The sequence below is a fragment of the Cydia strobilella genome, chromosome Z (genome assembly GCF_947568885.1).
Source record: "Cydia strobilella chromosome Z, ilCydStro3.1, whole genome shotgun sequence".
Classification (NCBI taxonomy): Eukaryota; Metazoa; Arthropoda; class Insecta; order Lepidoptera; family Tortricidae; genus Cydia; species Cydia strobilella.
The window spans coordinates 1,673,014-1,694,297 of NC_086068.1; the positions used below are offsets into that span (position 1 = coordinate 1,673,014).

Genomic DNA, 21,284 nt, shown 5'->3' on the forward strand with positions numbered 1-21,284 from the left:
GGTACCATCGAGCTGATCTGATGATGGAGACAGGAGGTGGCCATAGGAACTCTGTGATAAAAAGGCACTCATTTCTGCCGAGGTAGTTTGGCGTTTGATCGCAGTGAGAGCGCCAAGAGTCCGAGGCTGAAATGATACCTTTCACCCGAGTTAAACAGTACTTTTCATTTCGAATACGAGAAAAGTAAAATACATGTGTTTTTCTTTAACAATTTAGGCAAAAGTTTCGTCATTTATGGAATAGGGAGTAAAATATTAGAAAGGAAATTGTATAACAAATCCATTTAAACATAAATTTCAATTGCTTTTCGAATAAAATTTAAAAAAAAACGTACTTTTTAACGTAAAATGCTCTAGTGCAGAAACGTATCGTTTTCTGCACTCCTTTTAGAACCATAGAAACAATGACCTTCTTTCAGACCATGAGAAATGAAAACAATTATGCACTACATCTGTAATGAACTTGCCTAGTAGGTAGTGAGCTTATACGTCATTATGACGTATAAATGACGTCATTATGACGTCGCTGACGTCACTGCTACCTGGGCTACGAAGTGTCCCGAGTTCGAATCCTGACAAGGACATTTATTGCGTTGAGTTATGCATATTTTATTTTCCATGTTTATATGGACACATGTACGACTAGGGTAGGAGGTCGCTAATAAAAAATAGACCCACACTCGCATTTTTTACATTACTATACATTTCATACGTGCCTATGTTGTTACAGCTACAAGCTCGTATCACGCACCGAATCTAATTTGGACTCTAACTAGTATAAAATAAGGTTATTTTTTATTCGGGCTATACTGCAATTCGTATTCTGTACTCATTTTATTGAGTCCGCTATTAAGTCTATTAAATAAATGGGTTTAGTACGTGCTTCTTCATTTGGTACACTTATTATTATTATTATATGTAATTCTATTTTATATTTAGCTATTAAGGTGTCGTTTTGATTTATTTTAATGCTAGCTGTCATAATAAACTATTGTGTACGACTGAAGCCACTGCGTTTCTATTAATGACAGTAACATAGAGTTGAATCAAGAGAAATCTGCAACAATTTTGATTGCACACGCAGTTAGTGTTGTTTTATCACGTTCGTGTGTCATAGGCCAGCCCAGGTAGCATTTATACGTCATTATGACGTCGCTGACGTCATTATGATGTAATAATGCCGTCATTATTACGTCATTATGACGTCGCTGACGTCTTTTTGCTACCTGGGAGGGATCGGAATCGGTGTTGCAAAAATTTCGAAATAGCCTTATTTTTCGAACTGTTTTATACTCGAAATGTAAGACTCAGTTGTGAGGTAACTATTTCGTTATTATAGGATTGCCCCATTAGAAATGAAATAATTAACAAAGAACGAATAAATACCGATTTCGTTCCCATACAAAAATTACCGGTTTCCGACCCCTGTCATAGGCCAACTGAAACAAAAAAAACCGGCCAAGTGCGAGTCGGACTCGCCCACCGAGGGTTCCGTACTTTTTAGTATTTGTCGTTATAGCGGCAACAGAAATACATCATCTGTGAAAATTTCAACTGTCTATCACGTTTCATGACATACAGCCTGGTGACAGACAGACGGACAGCGGAGTCTTAGTAATAGGGTCCCGTTTTTACCATTTGGGTACGGAACCCTGAAAACTACGCGAACGCTGTAGCATTATTAAATGTCAAATTACTATGAAATTATGAGTTATGACGTATAAATGACACTTGCACTCTGCGTGTGCTACCAAAATCGTTGCAGACTTTTTTTTAATGTGATAGCAAACGAGCAGACGAGCCGCCTGATGGGAAGCAGTCATCATCGCCCATGGACGTAAGCAACATCACGACCCTTGAGAACCCTAAATACCCGCTTCTTGAAGAATCCCATGTCGTAGCGCAAAGGAAATACCTCAGGAGGCAACTCATTCCACATTCTGCACGTTCTGGGAAGAAACGAGCGGGATGTCCGCTTATTCATGGTGTGCCATGTGTCTAAGAAGTGAGGATGAGCTTTGCTCCTTTGGCGGGAGGTGCGGTGATAGAAACGAGACGATGGCACCAGTTAAAAAAGTTCAACGGAACATTCCCCATTGTACAGACGGTAGAACATGCAAAGAGAGCCAACGTCTCTCCGAAGACTAAGAGGTTCTAAGCCGTCAGTAAGTAAGTAAGACGTAAGACTTAAGACTTGTCTTGGTCTATGGTTGTCGACATTTAGTAAAAGAGATTAGGATACTATTTCAAAGCAGTAGGTATAATGTATAAACTCTAATTAATTTATATGTTAAGCAGATGTTAAGCAGTCACCGTAGCCTATGTACGCCTGTAACTCCAGATAATTGAATTTGTACCTTAAATGCGTACTTAGACAAGTACGCGGACTGGCGAGGGTTTTGACTTTTGATTGGCATTTTCTATCAACGATCAACAGTTGTTATCCTGACATTCCTGGTTATTAGGTCCCGTAGCTTGGTCTGACTAACGAAATGCAGTAGAAAGTGGCCGGTCGCGGGCGACCTCCAACTTGCAGTAGAAAGTGGCCGGTCGCGGGTGGCCTCCAACTTGACCCACACCGCGACCCACCTGTCCGAGTCATCGGGCCTTTACCTCAATCGCAATTTTTAAAAACAAATTGCGTGATAATAGACGCGTAATGGCAAGAAACATATTATACTAAGCTACTTACTAGCTTCTTTCTTAGCTGTGGTTGATACTTGATATACCTACATCAAATTGTGTCAATATGGGGCATTTTCTATGAAAAGGGACCTTATTGTCGATGGCGCTTACGCCGCACAGCGTCGCGCGGCATTGTATTTATATCGGAGCATCGTTAATGATGGCGTAAGCGCCATCGACAATAAGGTCCCTTTTTTATAGAAAATACCACATATATTTTCAAAAATGAAACCCTGAGAGGAAATTGAGCATTACGTTTGTATGAAAAGGCGGTATCGCGCCGGTAGTCTACATTCGTCTTAATTACATTTTGAAACTGTGGATCATAGTTTGTATTAAATAAATAAATTTTATAGGACATTCTTACACAGATTGACTAAGTGTGATGGTAAGCCCAAGGCGGCTTGCGTTATGGGTACTCAGACGACGATATATATATAATAAGTATATAAATACTTAAATATATAAAAAACACCCATGACTCAGGAACAAATATCTTTGATCATCAGCTTCACAGGCAGGGTTACTCACTACCCACTAGTCCAGACCGATCGTCAAAAAAAGACATGTATTTAGTATAGGAATGTAGTTCAGAGCCCCTAGTGCAAATTTCATTCAATAGCATGACGTGCGTTCGCGATTGTTTATTATTATTATTTATTGGAAATAATGTAAGTTTACAGTTTAAAACCAATTCACTTACATGCTAGGAGTACAGATATGAGTAGGAATTAAAACTAACCTCAACATAAATACTTATAAAAACATGCGCATAAAAATGTCAAAACAAATTCTAATTTCAAATTTACTTACACGCTAGGAAACAAAAAAAAATCGGGTATAATATTAAACAATGTCAATAAAATACCCAACATACAAATATGTCTATTTTTGAATGGGATTTTGAACAGCGCGCCAAGCGGGACGTTTTGGAATCTCCCATACAAAATGACAACGCAAACGCGTCACGTTACGCTATCGAATAGGGGTTGGTGTTACAGTGCTTAATTAGGTCACTTAATGCCTTCGCAATCGCTATAAACTCGCGCCAATGATGCCTGCACATGTGTACATAATTAAGCAGCCAAGGTAAGTGGTACAAGAGCAAGATGAGTAATATAAGAATTAAAGGAAAGCGCATGACAATCGAGAGAGCCGTGGGATGGGAGCTTCCGTCTCTTTACCAGAGTTTCGAGAGAAAGTAAAAGCAGGCCGCTCTCTCTAGTAACGTGGATCAATGTAACACATTATGCGTTTGTGAGCACATTTTGATAAAAATATAAACATAACCTCAAATTTTTACTTCACTCGCTTTTACTGCGTCCCCAACTGTGTAGTTTGGCAGTCAGCTACAATTTTTACCGTATTGTATTATTATAGCATTTATACTATAGCCATAGGGTAGCCTAAAATTAATGTAGTGTTTATAAGTCTGTATCTTTAAGTATTTAAAAGAATGTAAACAAACCACAATAGCATGGAGACTATATAAAGGAGCCAAATCTCTATGTATGAAAAGTGTCCATCAAAAAACAGTAATTAGGCGGCGCCACCATACACCGAAATACTACCAAAAACAACCTACGTAATTTGGTCGGGTTATTTGTTGCCTTATATGGTTCATGTTATACTTATGTCCCAGAGCCTAACTAGCGCCACCGGAGAGATTAGGAACTATTATTTAAAGCTGAAAGCGGTCACTTTTGCAACAATTCTGCCATAAGAGATTGGCATCCTTTCTATACCATCCATACACAATAGGGTATTTGACTACTAGTCAAATCAGTTTATTTTTTCGAACTGTCAAAACGATTCTGCTACTATGAAATTTATATGAAACACTAGCATGTGACGTCACAATCAAATTATCTACTCTTTATAGTTTTATACGGGTTTTAAAATAGAAATTGTGTCAAAAAATAATTGTTGTCTACGTTTCTCTATTAATCTTCTGGTGCTTTATTTCATGCAAGATGTAAAATAATTTATTTTAAATACAGTCAAATAGGCTATTAGGTATTTTATTGGGCAAGAAAATTCTTCCAGTCAATGAGGGCTAACGCGTATGAATTCGCCGCTAGGGGCGCTAGTGTAGATGGTGGTCTTTTCCATAGTTCGAAATGTCAAATGTCACTTCAATGACTGACAGCTGCTCTTTAGTCTTTTGGACCACCATCAACAGAGGCGCCGGACTTCCGGTTCGAACGCCATCTTGATAGTAGCCTCGTGATTAATTCCTTTGTTTGTTGCTCATTAAAATTGTTTAAAGTGTAATATCGATAGCTTTATTATACAGTAATCTAATTTGGTAGTGTGCAGTGAATAGAGAATTAATCTCAAAGCGTGTTTAACCACCATTTTGGAGTCAACGGCCGGTAGTCCACGTGCTTCTCGTAAAATCCAGCTATCGGTTTTACGAGACAATAACTACCGAACAACGTCGTGCTCTAAGAGCATTTGGTATTTCTACCTCTAACCGTGTCAGGCTAGAGCCCTAGAGGCCCATAATTTTATTTACCGTACACTGGCTGAAGAAAATCTAGAATTATTAATTCGATCCCACGTGGATCCCACTTTGACGTTGGCGAAATTATCGACGTACCGATGGAGCCATACTACTTAAAGATTGATTGAACAGAGGCGCCAACTGGTGAGCAAAAAAACGATAGCCCTCATTAATTTAACACGATGTGCCAAAACTTACAGAAGTTCTACTACGATATATTATTTACTTACTCAACGTAAACTATAGCTAAGCTGCTATAATCGTGTTATTTTGTTAATAGGAATATTTATATCGGAATGATTTGATTGTCCCAATGGCAAGCGACAATGTGGTACCTTTTGCTTGAAAACGACACATTTGTGAGCACGTTTGGATAAAGATACAAGTGTAAACAAATAAAGATCACCTGCTTTCCTACTAGGTACAATCAGCGAACTGTAGAGAATATACAATTTCTGTCTGGATGAGTTATTCAGGGTGGCAGATACTATTGCCGCGTTATCTCATACGCATATGTGGTATTTTATATAAAAAGGGACCTTATTGTCGATGGCGCTTACGCCATTATAAACGATGCTCCGATATAAATACAATGCCGCGCGACGCTGTGCGGCGTAAGCGCTATCGACAATAAGGTCCCTTTTCATAGAAAATGCCCCATATGCTAACTGTACACGGTTGGAAATGAGACTTGCGACCACATGACCTTGCCAAGGTCAGGATGAGATTGGACCTTTCTTCACAATAGGTAATATTACGCGAAATTCTGGAAGCGGGCGGCACTACCACAATCTGAGGGTCTATCGCGAAACAAGAAAATCGAAATTACGCGATCTAACATCTCTGTCACTTGCATAGTCGAGCGACAAAGATTCAGACAGCGAAGTTTCCGATTCGCGTTTCCCGGTAGGTCCTCTGTAAACAAACCGCCTTGATGCATCAATGTAAGTATTGTCAAAAACCTGTTAAAGGTACAGTATATGTACAAGTTGCTCTATGGTTTACTAAAGAGGCTAATACTGCCCTCTGGTAGCAGAACATCGCAGTAATATCCCCTATTGAAATCCTTATGAAAGTGAAAAACAGTAAAAAGCACCAATGTAAAGCCTGACCTAATATATGATCATTGTCAAGAGGGCGCTGTTGTCATTTACCTATGTAGTGACATTTCAGTATAGTATGAAAAAAATAGTTCTATTGAAATTCCGCAACATGGCGCGTGATCATATATTACTGGTCAGGCCTTAGTCACTTTCTAAGACAGTTCTAAAGTACTCACCGCAGAAGGGTATTCCATCAGGGCTCCACCTCCCATTGTCGCCGCAGACCCGCCTCGCGGGGCCCAGTAGCTCGAAGCCCCGCTCGCACGCGTACGTGGCGACGGAGCCCTCCTCGAGGGTCTCGTCGGAGAATGTGACGTGGGAGTGAGCGGGGGCGCCCGGGAACCGGCATGTTGCTGACGCGCCTGACGACAAACGGGGACTGTTAGGGACAATTTTACTTACTGCAGAGGATCACAATTACCACCCAACGTTGATAGGTTTGTACACCATACACAATAGGGATGTTGCAATTAAAAATAATAAATTATTTCACACCACACACGAAATAAAAGCACCAGCAAATTGTCTAACACATATCACTGAATGTTGTCCCTTCCCATAAATATACCCCGGCCGCATATTCGAATATTACCTAATAAACAAATTCTCAGCCAAAAGTTCTAATGGCTAAAGATAAAACTCTAATTATGTCAAATATTTTGCGCGGCGTTACAAAAATATTTGCAGATGTTATCAGATACAGATAGATACAGATACAGATAGTTTATTCATAACGCCAAGTTACATGTCATCATGTACATACATATTCAATTTAACTGTTACACATTTAGCACATTTTAATTGATACATTTAATTTAACACATATCGAGCTGCGCGCAGTGCAGTGGTTTTAACAAAGAGTAAAATCGGGACCCTATTACTATTACTCCACTGTATGTCTGTCACCAGGTTTTATCTCATGAACCGTGATAGCTAGACAGTTGAAATTTTCACAGATGATGTATTTCTGTTGCCGCTCTAACGACAAATACTAAAACAGAATAAAATAAATATTTAAGTGGGTATGGGAGCCCCCATACAACAAACGTGATTTTTGTGCCGTTTTTTGCTCGATATTACGGAATGGTACGGAACCCTTCGTGCGCGAGTCCGACTCGCACTTGGCCGGTTTTTGAGCTTTAGTCAGACTTACTATAGCTGTTATTCTAGTTCGATGAAAGAGTAACATCGTAAAGTAAGCGACCATATTATGTTTAATCTTTTGGACGCCAATGGCCGATATATACGCACCGTAGGTTCAACGCCAAAGACCAATTAATCGGCCATTAACCACAGAGCAACATAGACCTACATGCAATATGCATAAAGTTCAATTTCAGTTTTGACACTTCGGTGACAGCTTTTGTGTTTGACACGGCGTCGAAAAGGTTAATCCATATCCATATAATTTATATTTATCAAACACCTCCATTACGAGTAAAAATTGGTTTTTCACATCACCTAAGATTCGAAAAAGGGCTTTTTCTTCCCCGCTAGGAGGGATCAAAGTGGCACTTTTCTTCCCTGCTAGGAGGGATCAAAGTGGGACTTTTCTGTTCTAGGATATATTTTTTTTGCATACAATTTTTTTAGGTTAAATAATATTTTGGAACTTAACAACTCATAGGTGATGTGAAAGACAGTATGTGTCACATGGTAGCAAAATTATTTCCACCTTGGGCGTTAACACTTGCCCTCACTACGCTCAAGATACAATTATAGAATCCTTCGCTTCGTTCAGGATTCAATGTACGCCCTCGCCGTAAATATGTCATTTTTGCTCCCCTGTGACACAATCTACTATTGCCGCGCTCGGATATAAATGGGGCATTTTCTATGAAAAGGGACCTTATTGTCGATGGCGCTTACGCCGCAAAGCGTCGCGCGGCATTGTATTTGCATAGTTAATAATGGCGTAAGCGCCATCGACAATAAGGTCCCTTTTTATAGAAAATACCACAAATATGGAAACAGTTTAAGAGCAACGGACAAACAAGTAAGGGAAAGTGACGCATGACGAATGCGCCGAACAACCAAATTCGATATGATCCATAGATCAGAGAAAGCGTGCATTCAGAATAGTGTTGGCTATGGCTGGATTCTTTAGTATTCTAGCCATATTTGTAGACTATGGCCATTTGGTTCGAGTTATCTAAAATATCTATAAACACTATCCATGCAGTGTAATAACCCAGATCATTAGTTTGGCGCTATTAGGAAAAAATCTCAGTATTGAACGTTAATAAGTAATATTTTAAAATTTTGACGACCGGTTTGGCCTAGTGGGTGACCCTGCCTGTGAAGCCGATGGTCCTGGGTTCGAATCCCGGTAAGGGCATTTATTTGTGTGATGAGCACAGATATTTGTTCCTGAGTCATGGGTGTTTTCTATGTATTTAAGTATTTATATTATATTATATATATCGTTGTCCGAGTACCCATAACACAAGCCTCCTTAGGCTTACCGTTGGACTTAGTCAATCTGTGTAAAAATGTGCTATAATATTTATTTATTTATAAAAAAAAAATAAGAATAATAAAACCTTTTTAGTATTCAGTTTATATACAATTTAATTGTTAACACCCTGATACTCTTGCATCTTTTTTTTCATTATTGTTGTTATTGTTTTTGTTCTTGTTTGCACAAATAGCTCTGTTTTACTCTGTAGAAACTTTATTAAACATGATGTTAAAATATTTTCATTAAGGAAACTGTCTAGCTTTAAGAAAATTTCCAGTGTTATGTATAACTATAGAAGACTGTTTGTTTCTTAAATAAATAAATTAAAAAAAAATATATATGTTGTACTTGGGTGATTTTTAGGGTTCCGTAGCCAAATGGCAAAAAACGGAACCCTTCCCTAACAGCATTTATACGTCATTATGACTCCATAATTACGTCATTATGACGTCGCTGACGTCACTTTGTTACCTGGGCTATAGATTCGTCATGTCTGTCTGTCTGTCCGTCCGTATGTCACAGCCACTTTTCTCTGAAACTATAAGAACTATACTGTTGAAACTTGGTAAGTAGATGTATTCTGTGAACCGCATTAAGATTTTCACACAAAATTAGAACAAAATTTTTTTGTGGGTTCCCCATACTTAGAACAGTTAGAATTGAAACTCAAAAATTTTTTTTCATCCAACATACGTGTGGGGTATATGGATAGGTCTTCAAAAAAGATATTGAGGTTTTCACATAAAAAAATTTTCTAAACTGAATAGTTTGCGCGAATGACACTTCCAAAGTGGTAAAATGTGTGTCCCCCCCCCCTGTAACTTCTAAAATACGAGAATGATAAAACTAAAAAAAATATATGATGTACATTACCATGCAAACTTCCACCGAAAATTGGTTTGAACGAGATCTAGTAAGTAGTTTTTTTTTTTTTTCAATATATACGTTATAAATCGTAAACCGCAATTCACCTTTCATTCAATCAACTCGAATATAAAAAAAAATATTTCATAAACATTTAAGCGGGGCTCCCATACAACAAACGTGATTTTATGCCATTTTTATGTACGGAACCCTTAGTGCGCGAGTCCGACTCGCACTTGGCCGGTTTTTATTTTGTTGCAGTGGTGATATTCTATACTTATTTGTCACTTCGTCACATATTTCGAATATTAGGCCTCACAGTGACACAGATGACATCACATCCATAAACTACTCTCTCGGGTCTAAATGACTTAAGAAACGTATTTTCCTCAATAAAAAAAAAAAAATAAAAAAAAATAAAATAAAAAATAAAAATAAAAATAAAATTCATTTATTTCAAGCTGCAAGGCTCATAATCAGTTTTTGCACGTCATAAAAATAATAAAAACAAATATAAAATTAAAATTGAAATCGAAAATAACACACTGAGCGCGCCCTCTATCGGGCTTCGTCACTTTCACTTCACACGCAATATGGAAAATATACCGTATCAACATTACATAAGCTCTACATCAGATTGATTAAATTAGATGAACCTGCAGTCCTTTCAGAGGGTCTGCCGCGAATATCGAAGCTCACAAAATTGCGAACATCTTTCTCTGTCACTGTAATTACGCCTCTATTGGAGTAGAAGAGAAAGATGCCCGCAACTTACGAACTTCTGTTCGCGGTAGACCCTCAGGTGCCAGCTATATGTGAGTTCAAAGTAATAGGTACTTAGGGAAAGATAGTTTTATTGCGATTCCTATAAGAGGAAAGAGAAATAGTGCCATGTTTTGTCCTTATCACCGACCGGGTGGCATCATAGGTAGGAGGCTATGGCGAAATACCGAAATTTATAAGTGAAAGAGATAAAATCCTATGCTGCCCAAATTTTATATGAATATTCTTTCTCTTACCCCCGGTCGGTCGCTCGGTGGCGCGTCTATTACTACTTGTATAAATATACTATGTCTGATTAATACCTATTGACCTATTCCCATCTTATTTTAGAAGGATCATAAGTTAAAAAGGAAATTAACATTTAATACCACAGACGTAGTATATACAAGTAGTTATAGACGCGCCACCGAGCGACCCGGGGTAAGAGAAAGAATATTCATATAAAATTTGGGCAGCATAGGATTTTTTCTCTTTTACTTATAAATTTCGGTATTTCGCTATCGCCTCCTACCTATGATGCCACCCGGTCGGTGATAAGGACAAAGCATGGCACTATTTTCTCTTTCCTCTTATAGGAATCGCAATAAGACTATCTTTCTCTATCAAAGAGTGTCAGGCCCTTGTTTAATACGGAGGACAGTATCAAGGGGGTAAAGGTGAACTTAACATGGCGAGTTTTCATGGGAATTACTGTTTATGTATCTTCTAAGTTTGTAGGCCCCGAGGGTGTTGACCTCTATTTATATACATAGATAACTATAAATTATTTATATTACATCGTAAATGTGTTTATTATTTAAATTAAATGGCTCTTTACAAGGCATATTTGCGGAGACGTTAGACCTTCGGGGAAAGCCTAGAATTACTTTAGGTTTCTCTCTAAGTCTTACGGTTTACTTGCTCTAGAGCAGGAGCCAGCTAGGTGGTAAAGTGAGACAGTAACATAGGGTATATTATTTCATTTCTAGGCTTTCTTACAACTATTTTAGTTTGGTTTAAGAGTTAGATAGGTACGTTATAGGACTTATAATTCTTTTTTAGGGTTCCGTGGCCAAATGGCAAAAAACGGAAGCCTTATGGATTCGTCAAAAATTTGTCCCCCCCCCCCCCGCCTTTGTAACTTCTAAAATAAGAGAACGATAAAACTATGTCGGGTAGAGCGATGGCGGAAAGGGCTTGTGCACAAATCACGCAAGGTTTTGTCGGGACCAACCACAAATCACAAAAAAATTTCTGTTTCATACATTTTGGCTGGTCAGGTGTTAATATTTTCATTGTAAAAGCGAAGACGCGAAAGTTTTCAATGACATACAGACGTCGTATTAATATGTAGAACATAAACACTTAAAAACAAATCATATATTACCTGTCTCATAATAAAGTGCAAACTGCAAAATACCTACAATTCCGTTCTACCAATAACAACAATACCAATGCGCTCGACATCACAACCTTTTCCAATCTAAACCTTAACCCTTCGACTTAAAGTCGCAAATATACGACAGATTAAACCGACGGCAAACTAAAATAGTTGAGGTCAACACTACGCTTTCTTAACGATATAATCGCCCCGACTGAACGCATAAATATGTGAACATGTTTGTGACTTTAACTCAATGGATTATGGTGCAAGGGTGTGTACATATTTATGGCAAAGTTGTACGTTCGGAATTGAATACGAGAAGCTCGTTTTATCAGAGAAAGGTCGTTTTGTACATCATAGCTGCAGAAATATCTAAGCGTGTGTAAGAGCAAAATAATCTACAAACATTCATGTAGATAAACATGTTTATTAGAATGAAAAATATGGAATTTTCTATATAAAAGGACCTTATTGTCGATGGCGCTTACGCCATTATTGACGATGCTCCGATATAAATACAATGCCGCGCGACGCTGTGCGGCGTAAGCGCCATCGACAATAAGGTCCCTTTTGATAGAAAATGCCCCAAATGATTAAAAACTACCCTCCAACCCACGCATCACGCAGGCAGCGAGAGTATCGTGATAGCGAGTCTTTGCGCGAGAAAGCTACCGGCGCGAGGGTCTCCTGTTGCCTCCCTTAAACGCCACCCGAGGTCCTAGTGGAGCCCACGTCCACCTTTGCCCCACGTCTCGAGAGTCTCGACGCCAAAGGCTACGAACTCGTAGTTGGCGCCGAGACAGCTACATTTGTTAGCCTTGAATCGTTCTCAGGCGTCGGCCGCCGCCCCGGCATATCAGCTGGTTGCTGAAATATCGCCACACCAGCACACGGCCCTTCCTCCAGGGGATCAACGACAACCCGTCGGGGCGCTTGACGTCGTCCCGGGCTCCAGAGTTGCAGGGACGTTTGCGCTGACGAGAACCCTTCTAAGGATGTCGTTAAGGGCGGAGTGGCGAGACAGGCGGCTGCGGCAGGATCAGCTGAAAGGCCGTGGGGGCAAAGCCGGTAGACTGGGGCCCCGGGCCCCACAAGAAGCACAGCTATGTTCTGCGCATATTGAGATTCCAAGCCGGAGAGTCCGGAGACCGATAGCTGAAGAATTGTTTGACATGATGCCAACGGCCGCTTTCTATCACCGCACCGCTCGCCATCGGCAGGGCGTTCATCCTCGGAGGGCGCCGTGGTGGAATGCTATCGATCCTAGTGCGCCCTCACGAACGGCCAAGAGGGTGAAACGCCGGAGTGGGTTTAGTGGGTAGGGCCAATTCTCCCCCGAAAAGGAGCGGCGAGTCCCACACACCGTGCGTAAGTGCATTCCCACTCCGACAAAAAAAAAAAAGGGCGTTCATCCTCACACCCTAGCACCTAAATGGTCGCGTACTGTGCGGTTTGAGAGGAAATTCTTCCCGCGTACGCTTCGGCTGTGGAATGAGCTCCCTGCCGAGGTTTTCCCGAGGGGCTACAGTATGGGGTTCTTCAAAAAAGGAGTGTACAGGTTTTTAAAGGGTCGGCAACGCGCATGTAATATCTCTGGTGTTGCAGGTGTCCATAGGCTACAGTGACTGCTTACCATCAGGCGGGCCGTATGCTTGTTTGCCACCGTCGTGGTATAAAAAAAAAGAGCTATGCGCTGAGACTTGTAAAAACTGACAGAAAAATTCCATTCGCTATATTTTCTTTGTATAACAATTTTTAGCAACGAAAACTTACCTTAATAAATATATACCATACCAATAAATATATGACATACCTACATAAAAATATGTCACGTAAATAAATGTAGGACGAAAGTACTTATCGACCTACATGTCAGGCCCCGGAACTCCCGGACTCAATAACACAGTTTAGCTAAATTTTGAGATTTTAATTGTGGTATTTTCTATAAAAAGGGACCTTATTGTCGATGGCGCTTACGCCATTATAAACGATGCTCCGATATAAATACAATGCCGCGCGACGCTGTGCGGCGTAAGCGCCATCGACAATAAGGTCCCTTTTCATAGAAAATGCCGCAAATGACAGCGTAACATCGATTGTATGGTAGCGGCTTTTAGGAGGCGGCTTCCAGTCCGTAGCTGACGGCGAACCACGTTCGACGTGTTGCCTCTCTGTCGCACTTGTAAATTCGTACGTAAGTGTGACGGAGGCAACACGTCGAACGTGGTTTGTGGTAGGCCCTCTGACTATAATGACTTACGAACCGCCAGTTAAACGTCCCCATAATCACAGCACACATAGACATAGTATAGTAGCAAGGGCCTGACACTCTTTGATAGAGAAAGATAGTCTTATTGCGATTCCTATAAGAGGAAAGAGAAAATAGTGCCATGCTTTGTCCCTATCACCGACCGGGTGGCATCATAGGTAGGAGGCGATGGCGAAATACCGAAATTTATAAGAGTGAAAGAGAAAAAATCCTATGCTGCCCAACCTTTATATGAATATTCTTTCTCTTACCCCTGGTCGCTCGGTGGCGCGTCTATAACTTCTTGTACATATATACTATGTCTATGTATAGTAGTTATAGACAAGAAACCGAGCGACCAGGGGTAAGAGAAAGACATATTCATGTATTGACAGGTTAATGTATGGCAGCATAATCCTTTTTCTCTTTCACTTATAAATTTCGGTATTTCGCCCATCGCCTCCTACCTATGATGCCACCCGGTAGGTGATAAGGACAAAGCATGGCACTATTTTCTCTTTCCTCTTATAGGAATCGCAATAAGACTATCTTTCTCTATCAAAGAGTGTCAGGCACTTGCAGACACACGTATTTCCACAACATTCGTACGTAATTTGACAGGTGAAAGTGAGATTAAGTATTTTTCACTGGCACGGGAAAATGGCATTCATGGTTGGTTATGTAAACTCGTGAACCGATTAAAACACGATAAGTGGTCAATATGGTATGTGGGGTCAAACCACAGGCACAGAATAAGTAATAGTATTATCATACAGAACGGCCACGCACCGCCCCGCCCCGACTCGAACTACCTCGCCCCGCGACAGAAATCTGGCGGACTTCTGGCGTACTCTCATCTCAGTCATCTCAGAATCTCAGTACTATTTTTAAGCAACTTACTCACACTATGACGCATGACGCGTGTACAGACGTGCCGTTCACACATATAGAAACGCAAGTGATTTTGGATGTATAGCGTGTCCGTCCTGTACCACAGGTCTGGAATGATACTGACTATCAATCCGCCGGACGATATCGGCCTGTAAGAACAGAAATTTGACAGTTCCGAACAACTGACAGGCCGATTTATTTAGTATGGTTAATATTTTCATTGTATTTCTAAGCAAAATTTATCTCAATACTTCTTACCGTTTAATTTGCCCGTATTGGATTTGCACACTGTATCATATGTGGTATTTTTTTTAAAAAGGGACCTTATTGTCGATGGCGCTTACGCCATTATTAACAATGCTCCGATATAAATACAATGCCGCGCGACGCTGTGCGGCGTAATCGCCATCGACAATAAGGGCCCTTTTTATAGATAATGCCCCATATGTATATTATAAGTATGCTGGTGAAGATGGGCAAGACCCAGTCACCCAAATATCAAAAATCTGAATTCCATCACGACCAATAACAATCGTCTTGATTTCGTATTCAAGCAACAGTTATTATTCGGACATTACTCTTAAGAGTAAGCATCAATGTACCTTAAGTCGTAGCAGTAAGGTTTAAGATCGGATAAATTACACGAAATGGCTTAAGAGCCTTTTAGAATAGTTTTTGGGACGCTGTAAAGGGACCGTTTGGCTGACTCATCGCGACCAGTGACCAGCAATAATAGAGATTGTTACTGAAAGAATTTGACCTTACGTCTATACAATGGCCGAACGTTAATTGCAATCATTGCAATTAACGTTCGGCCATTTGTTATGTTTTTGTATAAGATGTCATGTTTTGGAATATTCGAGACAAACCCTACGGGTTTAACGATACTTTGTAAATTAGTTAGATATTGTTTTTGTAATTACTTAAAAAAAAACCAGTACAAATACTACAAATTGAGCCGTAAACCGTAACGGTTACAGTTTACGGTTCAATTTGTACTGGTTAATGGTTAATTGCATTAACGTTTCGGCCAACATTGGGTCTATACACCGTGTTTTTATTGAAATCTGTTAACTTCGGGGTATACTAACTTACTAAGTACGTTTAAGGAAACGAAATGTCATAATGTCGTAAATCTTTTTGTACACACAAAGCAATGATTAAATGAATATGAATGAATAATTAATTAAAATATATATATACATAAAAGGTATTAAATGTTGTATATGTGGTATTTTCTATAGAAAGGGACCTTATTGTCGATGGCGCTTACGCCATTATTGACGATGCTCCAATATAAATACAATGCCGCGCGACGCTGTGCGGCGTAAGCGCCATCGACAATAAGGTCCCTTTTCATAGAAAATGCCCCATATATAGCGTTGTAACACGGGCATTATTATTTAACTCAACCAAACAAATATCAATGTCATTTCGAACATCGGTCGTCCGAGATAGTACTTACGTTTAGTAGCAATTGTATAAATTCGCACTAAACACAAACAGGAATACAGCACGCCCGGTGGTAAGCGGTAACGGCACGGCCACGACATCGCGCGGCGGCGAAAGCGGCGAGCGGCGGCCATAGGTGGGAACGAAAGGTCCGATCGCTGTGTCTCGCTCCAACCTATGGACGCCGCTCGCCGCTGCCGCCGCCGCGCGCGATGTCGTGGCCGGGCCGTAACCCATGGAGGCCTGTGACATCAGCAACAGTGATGTCGACAATTGTCGCACCTGTCACCGTGGTGAAATAGGGGCCTGTACTCTAATGAACATAATAGCAATAAAGATATGAAAATTCTCAAATCCAACGAAAACTAATGGCATTGTTCTACACTGCAACAGTTAACAGTCATTATTCTTAAGGTATCTCTTCGACCTACTGTTCCGTATACGATACACCTGTTTGCCGCGGGCTATAGAAAGTATTCGTTAACTACATAAAAAAGGTATGGACAATTTTATGAATTGAATGTTTTTTTATGAGCATTTCTGACACGTTTTGGGTATAGTGGGAATTGGCACGCAGAACTTTAGCTGGGGCACAGAATAAATAAATAATACTACCGTACAGAAAGGAAACTTCCTGAAAAACCGATCTTTGACAGCGGTTCAGGGTCGAATCATGATGTTCCTTTCTAATATATGGCACTATCCGTTTCGGCTTTTTAGGGTTGTCAAAATTCAAGTCATTATCTTATCTGTGGTGTGGACGTCAAGCTGTGTCAACCCTAATAATTGCTCGGGGTAATGCTGAGCCGAATGGAGCCGAGTTTGCGCGAAGCATGGAGTTTCGCACCCCTGGCTCGGGGCCGATTTGACTTGTCACATTGACGGGCGACATCCATAATATTGCGTTTACATTTTAATATCCGTAAATTTTTCATGACACTTGCTCGAATCTTATTTAATTCAGGTGTACTGAAGGACAAAGGCCTATATTGTTATTATTGTTAGAGTCACGAGTACGACTTACTCATCTGTAACACAGAATAAGTAATAATATTATCATACAGAACGGCCACGCACCACCCCGCCCAGATTCGAATTACCTCGCCCGCAGTTTGACGGCCGTTTGCCGACCGCTCAGTACTATTTTTAAGCAACTTACTCCCACTATGAGTCTATGATGCATGCCGCGTGTACAGACGTGCCGTTCACACATAGAAACGCAAGTGTTTTTTTTATGTATATCGTGTCCGCCCTGTGTCTGTAATAACTTCATCAAAATATCAGTTCATATCAAACGCTAAAAGTTAAGTTACGTTTTACTATCGCACTCCCGTACCATCGTAACAGTACATGTGTAACCTACGAGCACTCCCGCGGCACCGTTACGTGTCCAACGCGCAGTTAGCTCGCAAACATTATAATAAGGTCAGCACCGCCCCAGCGGTGTACTTGAGACACAGAGATACTTCCCAGACATAAGCCCCATTTACAAAATATCCAGATAAAGTAAATAGTAACAGAGCTGGGCTCGAATCCAGGTAAGGGGATTTGTGTGATGAACACAGATATTTATTCCTGAGACAGGTGTACAATTTGGACTCTGGTTTCGAAAGGAAAGCTTTAACCAAACACCTCCTTTAAAATAATAGTATGTTTAATGGGCTCACACCAAAGATAGATATAACTCCGTAATAGATGGATAGTCTAAGGAAAAAACGTGCCTCGAAAATCAAGAAAATTTGATTCTCGTTCAGAGGGCGCTACTAGTTTTGGCCTACAGTCGTATAGATGGCGTTGACGGTTTCGTTAGTTATTTAACAATTTTAACGCATATCAGAAAAGAACATGGGTCAAAATCATAAAACTAATTAATGCAAATAAAAAAAATCATTTATCTATATTTAAATACATTCTATCGTATTTTTATAAATCTTCATTTTTAGTTTTAAAGTGTGTCGACAGATGGCAGTGAATTTACTGGGGTTACAAAATTTACTATCACAGTACCGCTCTAGTATAAGTTACTCTATGGCTCACACAAATCAAAATATCTTATGAATCCTACGATAGACAACCGTTCACTAGTTCTAGAAATAAAAAGCGACATCTACCGGGAAATTGAGTAAACACAGTAAATCAGGCGTATTATACAACAGGTGTGTTTTCTATGTATTTAATTATCTGTAAGTATATTATATTATGTATGTACCTATATCGTTGTACAGGTCGTATCCCTTTACAGTACCAAACAGTACCCACGGCACAAGCGTTCTTGAACTTACTGTGCGGCTTAAGGGGCCCACTGACTATCAGTCCGCCGGACGATATCGACCTGTCAGTTAGAAAAAAAATTTGACAGTTCCGAACAACTTTCAGGCCAAGGGCCTGACACTCTTTGATGGCGAAAGATAGTCTTATTGCGATTCCTATAAGAGGAAATAGAAAATAGTGCCATGCTTTGTCCTTATCACCGACCGGGTGGCATCAGGCGATGGCGAAATACCAAATTTATGATGAAAGCGAAAAAATCCTATGCTGCCCAAATTTTATATGAATATTCTTTCTCTTACCCCCGGTCGCTCGGTGGCGCGTCTATAACTTGTATATACTGTCTATGTTACAATCTGTCTGTGTGGCAGTAGGTAAGGCAGCATTAATTAGCCCATTACTATAATTACACATCGCCTTATAGTGTTAAACTTTACACGCGCATAAGAAGTATACCGGCCATCGCTAGCGCACGCGATCTGATTAAGTATTAGGGAACGAATAAGCTTTACTTTTCTTGACGAGCAAAACAAACTGATAGAGTTAAACCATAGAGTAACTGGGTGCCTAGCCAAGATGACAATCGCTTGGGCTACGACAACGAAACGGTTTGTGTATCTCTATCACTCTTCCATATTAGTGCGACAGTGACAGTTGCGTTTCGTTCGCTACGGAGCGTAAACGATTGGCATGTTGGCTACGCACCCTGATACTAGAGCGTTACTGTCATAGTACATTTTGTAACCCCAGTAAATTCACTGCCATCTGTCGACACACTTTAAAACTAAAAATGAAGATTTATAAAAATACGATAGAATGTATTTAAATATAGATAAATGATTTTTTTATTTGCATTAATTATTTTTATGATTTTGACCCATGTTCTTTCACTGATATGCGTTAAAATTGTTAAATAACAAACGAAACTATCAACGCCATCTATACGACTGTAGGCCAAAACTAGTAGCGCCCTCTGAACGAGAATCAAATTTTCTTGATTTTCGAGGCACGTTTTTTCCTTAGACTGTATCCATCTATTACGGAGTTATATCTATCTTTGCTAAGACGAGCCTGCAACGATTTTGACGTGTTATTTATACGTCATAATTTCATACAATTTGACGTTTAAAATAACACTTGCACTGCGTGTGCTATGTAAATCGTTGCACTTTTCTTGGTCTAAAGGGGCTGACTATCAGTCCACCGGACGATATCGACCTGTCTTCTTCTTTTAAAATTATGGCTCCAGCCCAGTGGGACTATTTCGCCAGTATCAAGGTATTGAGAGGTTTACAAACGACAAAAATTGTACGGTTGTACAAGACAGTGTACGGTGATTTGTTAGCTCTTGTAAATCGATAGCTAGTCTTTACAAGAAGCACGTGGACTACCGGCCGTTGACTCCAAGATGATGGTTAAACGCGCTTCAAAATTAATTCTCCATTCACTGCACACTACCACATTAGTTTACTGTATAATAAGCTATCGATATTACACTTTAAACAATATTAATAAGCAAAAAACAAAGTAATTAATCACGATGCTAACTATCAAGATGGCGCTCGAACCGGAAGTCTATCGACCTGTCAGTTAGAACAAAAATTTGACAGTTCCGAACAACTGACAGGCCGATAACGTCCGGCGGACTGATAGTCAGTGGCCCCTTAACTCTAACTGAATAAAATTGTGGTATTTTCTATAAAAAGGGACCTTATTGTCAATGGCGCTTACTCCATTATTGATGATGCTCTGATATAAATACAATGCCGCGCGACGCTGTGCGGCGTAAGCGCCATCGACAATAAGGTCCCTTTTCATAGAAAATGCCCCAAATAATGCGAGTTACCCTCAGGGACCGGACAACCCTTTCCGCGATAAAACCCTTTCAATGGGCAACACTTAAACACGGGTAACACATTGAAAGACTTTCCCTTTTGAACTGCAAGCCCATTCATACCCTTACCTTTGACTAACCCTTACCGAAAAGCTAACCAAAAATAAGGCTAGCCCTTAATAAGGGTTACTCTTATCTTTAAGCGCTTTTTATAAAGGTTTCCCTTTGCGTGAAAGAGACAGGATTAGTATATATCTACGGTAGTGTATGAAAAGGAAAGAAAATACGTGCCTAGTCAAAGAACGCCGCCGTCGCCGCCGACGATCGCTCGGATTCGAAGTAATGTGTGCTTTATGAACAAGGTAGACGCCTTAAATTAGCACGCTTATATGCTAAAAGGGAAGCCCTTTATAAGGCTAACCCTTATAAGCAATATGCAAGGTGTTGGTGAGCGGATGATAAGGGTTTTGAAAGGGTATTTGAGCTACCGATTACTCAAATGTGGTAGCTTTATATATATAAGGGTTTTTAAAAGCAAAACAAAGGGTTTCGTCTGGCAAAGGGTATGGTGAGTTAAGCCTTATGCAATACCCTTATAAAACCCCGATAAGGGATAGCGGGCCGGTCCCTACGTCTTGGGTCAGCACGGTACTGACGTACTTACCTAATGTTTTAAGCACCTATGTACGCATTGCTCGAGCGAGTCGAGCGGTATCACACGGGCGATCGCTTGTGCAAGCGATTTCTAGGGGAAGTTGCAACCGATTGTTTTTAGGTCATTATTTACGGTACTGAACGTGATGGAGGCCATTTTTAGGGTTCCGTA

General features: G+C 40.2%; 1 protein-coding gene and 1 long non-coding RNA gene across 2 annotated transcripts in view; one reads left to right on the forward strand and one right to left on the reverse strand.

Moving 5' to 3' along the window:
• The window catches only part of LOC134754592 (uncharacterized), a 363,458-nt gene that overhangs the window by 159,250 nt on the left and 182,924 nt on the right, over nt 1–21,284 (forward strand). The gene's annotated exons all lie outside the window — the stretch shown is intronic.
• Nucleotides 1–21,284, reverse strand: part of LOC134754548 (CUB and sushi domain-containing protein 3) — a 78,750-nt gene that overhangs the window by 47,289 nt on the left and 10,177 nt on the right. Inside the window, exon 2 of the mRNA XM_063690850.1 lies at nt 6,471–6,656. Coding sequence (XP_063546920.1) covers nt 6,471–6,656 — 186 coding nt within the window. The remainder of the gene's footprint in view (nt 1–6,470; nt 6,657–21,284) is intronic.